The sequence below is a fragment of the Amphimedon queenslandica genome, unplaced genomic scaffold (genome assembly GCF_000090795.2).
Source record: "Amphimedon queenslandica unplaced genomic scaffold, v1.1 AMPQUscaffold_12558, whole genome shotgun sequence".
Lineage (NCBI taxonomy): Eukaryota > Metazoa > Porifera > Demospongiae > Haplosclerida > Niphatidae > Amphimedon > Amphimedon queenslandica.
This window is the reverse complement of record NW_003547205.1, coordinates 14,594-17,451: the sequence shown is the minus strand read 5'-3', so window position 1 is coordinate 17,451 and position 2,858 is coordinate 14,594. Positions and strand designations below refer to the sequence as shown.

The 2,858-nt window shown below is 35.2% G+C and overlaps 1 protein-coding gene across 1 annotated transcript in view; it reads left to right on the top strand.

Moving 5' to 3' along the window:
- The window catches only part of LOC100638361 (60S ribosomal protein L23-like), a 1,981-nt gene extending 1,235 nt beyond the window's left edge, over window positions 1-746 (top strand). Inside the window, exons 3-4 of the mRNA XM_020003719.1 lie at window positions 2-61; window positions 548-746. Coding sequence (XP_019859278.1) covers window positions 2-61; window positions 548-630 — 143 coding nt within the window. The 3' untranslated portion in view covers window positions 631-746. The remainder of the gene's footprint in view (window position 1; window positions 62-547) is intronic.
- Window positions 747-2,858: the final 2,112 nt, after the last annotated feature.

The following is a 2,858-nucleotide window of genomic DNA, read 5'->3' as shown; positions in this document are numbered from 1 at the left end:
TTTTCATTCTCTTTATCAGATAATGCTGGTGTTATTGTGAATGTCAAAGGAGAAATGAAAGGTATGACTCCACTTTATTTGAAAGATATCCAAAGCTATTATAGCCCATGGTTTTTTTTTTCCAAAAAATGGCTCCGAAATTATCTCAATTTTTTTTTACATTTTCTTTTACATATTGATGTACTTATGCTGTGTAAAAAGTTTGAATTGATTCCGATAAGAAATTTTTAAGTTATGGCAATTTTTTAAAATGGGCCAATTTTTGAAAAATACCTTATATTATTATAGCCCATGGTTTTTTTAATGGCTCCGAAATCATCCCAATTTTTTATTACATTTTCTGATACATATTGATGTCCTTTTGCTCTGTAGAAAGTTTGAGCTGATTCCAACTTCAACTTTTAAAAGTTCTGAACATTTTAAAAACGAGCCGACTTCTGAAAAATACCTGTGGTTTTTCCCGAAAAAACAGCTTCAGAATTATCCCCATTTTAAATACAATATCTGATACATATGTTTTATGATTTGCACTATTTTTATTGATTAGGTTCAACAGTAGCTGGTCCAGTGGCTAAGGAATGTGCTGATATTTGGCCGAGGATTGCTTCTAATGCCAGCAGTATTGCATAAGAGAACTTAACTTTAATATTATTATTATTAATTCTTTTGTCATAATAACAATAACTATTATTATGATATTAATGTTGAAGAAATTCTTTACTGGTACTCTATAAAGAGAAACTGAAGAAGTTTATGTAAACTCCATGTTATATAGGTACTTAGTTATTTGTAAAAATGATCATTTTAAAAATCAAATTCACACATTTTAACACTAGGAAAAACATTCATAAAAATGTTAAAACAAAATCTCATGACTAAATTATTCACACATGCCTAATACTATAATTAATAAAAAAACTTAACATTCACACATGTCTAAAATAACAAAACTATCTAAACAGCAACCAAATTAATGTCCCTTTTGTAAAATTTTTTCAGTGCTTGGCGTATTTTTTTTTTGGCTAGTTCTGTGCTGAATGCTTTTGCATCACTTTGTTCCAAACCATCAGAAGCATACTCAGGAAAGAGCGCAGAGAAATTGAGACAACCAAATCCTTCAGTTTCTGAATGAACTTGTGGTTTTACAACGAGTAACTTCAAAAGGGCACGCATTGCATATACATTTCGAGCTGCTTTAGATATTGGTATGTTCTCCCATTTTTTGCCAGACCAAACTTCTATCCTATCATATTCCATCTCCTTCTGTATAAACTCAAGCAATAATGCGATGTATCCAGCTACGACTGGAGCTGCAAATGACGTGCCTGAAGAGGCCTTGTTGGGTTTAACACATTGCACTTGAGCAAGAAAATCCATTTCTCTTCCAGCAGAACTATATCTAGCACGATTGTAAAATCCATCTCCTCTTCCAACAACAATGATATTGCCATTTCGACCAGGATAGAAAATCGAATTTTGCTGACTCAACCCACAATTACCGGCAGCAAAAACAATTATCTTACCAGCTTGGACTGCTTTATCAACTGCTGTACACAGACCAAGATGAAAACAAGGGATCCCCATAGAGCATGAGATGACATCAATTGTCTTGTATTCTTCAGATATGCAGTCCTCAAAAAATTTAACTATTGAATCTACACCAGGAGTACGAATATTGAGACACCATATTTGGCATTCTGAAGATACATTTCTTAACACCATAGCACATTTGTCGCCATGTAAATCTTTTGGATGAGGCTGCCATTTAAACTTTTCGATTGAATCTGAAGGCGGTGCAACTTTAAAATCATCAATTATTCCCACATGAATATTTTTCCCTTTGAGATCATGGAACTTTTCACTTGTTTCTTTGATTTTGTCACCATCCGTTTCATCCACTTTTTCAGTATTCATTTGACCACAAACTATATTAGCCAGCTTCTGAATTAAAAAGCTTGGATCCATCTCTAAAAGTGATAGTATAATTTGCTCACCATCTCCATATCCAAGCTGTGGATCATGGGATCCATTGCCTTCGTTAACTATCAACTCGCGGATCACATAGGTGTGTAAAAAATTGGGTTTTGAATCTCTAATGTGCATAGCCATATTTTTTATGGGATTGTCGGTGTATTTTCCTGGTTCCTTCATGATCGAATTGATACGAGAGAGTAGTAAAGAAATAAGACCAGCAACTCTAGCAGCTGCTATGCCACAATCTCTTGGTAATTCTACTTCTTTCTTGTCATAGTTGACTAGTCTTGCCGGTCGAGTTTCAAAGTCTATAGACACATCAATTTCTCTGCCTTTTGGTCCAGTCCCAGCCACCCCCACAGAGATAACTGAACCCAAAGCAGCAGGAAAAACCACATCGCCTCCTTCTCTTCCAGCAGCACAAACAATGATTATACCTTCATTTGTGGCTTCATATATCTCTTGCATTTCATCCTCCATGTATTGACCACCATATGGTATTAGGACTACGAGGTTGTCATAACTTCCTTTCCTTTTATCCCAGATTAACTTCAGCTGCTTAAGAGCTTTTGCAGTAGCACCATTAACAATGAATCCATCAGGGTCTGTTGTTTGGCACACAATAAAGTCAGATGTTTTTGTGTAGCTGTTTATAATCCAAGGAGAAGTGATCCAATGATCGTAAGTTTTCTCAGACTTCTGACTCTTATCTTCAGGACTTAGAACTGCTAGATGTTGCTCAATAACTTTAATAGGCCTATATCTCCCATGATCTGAGTTAAGAAAAGGGTATTCGTTAAGGCCATACCCTAAGGTAGCAATCAAGATACCATCAGCACCTTTAAAACGATCACCATATACTGGTTGAGGCTGATAGACATTTG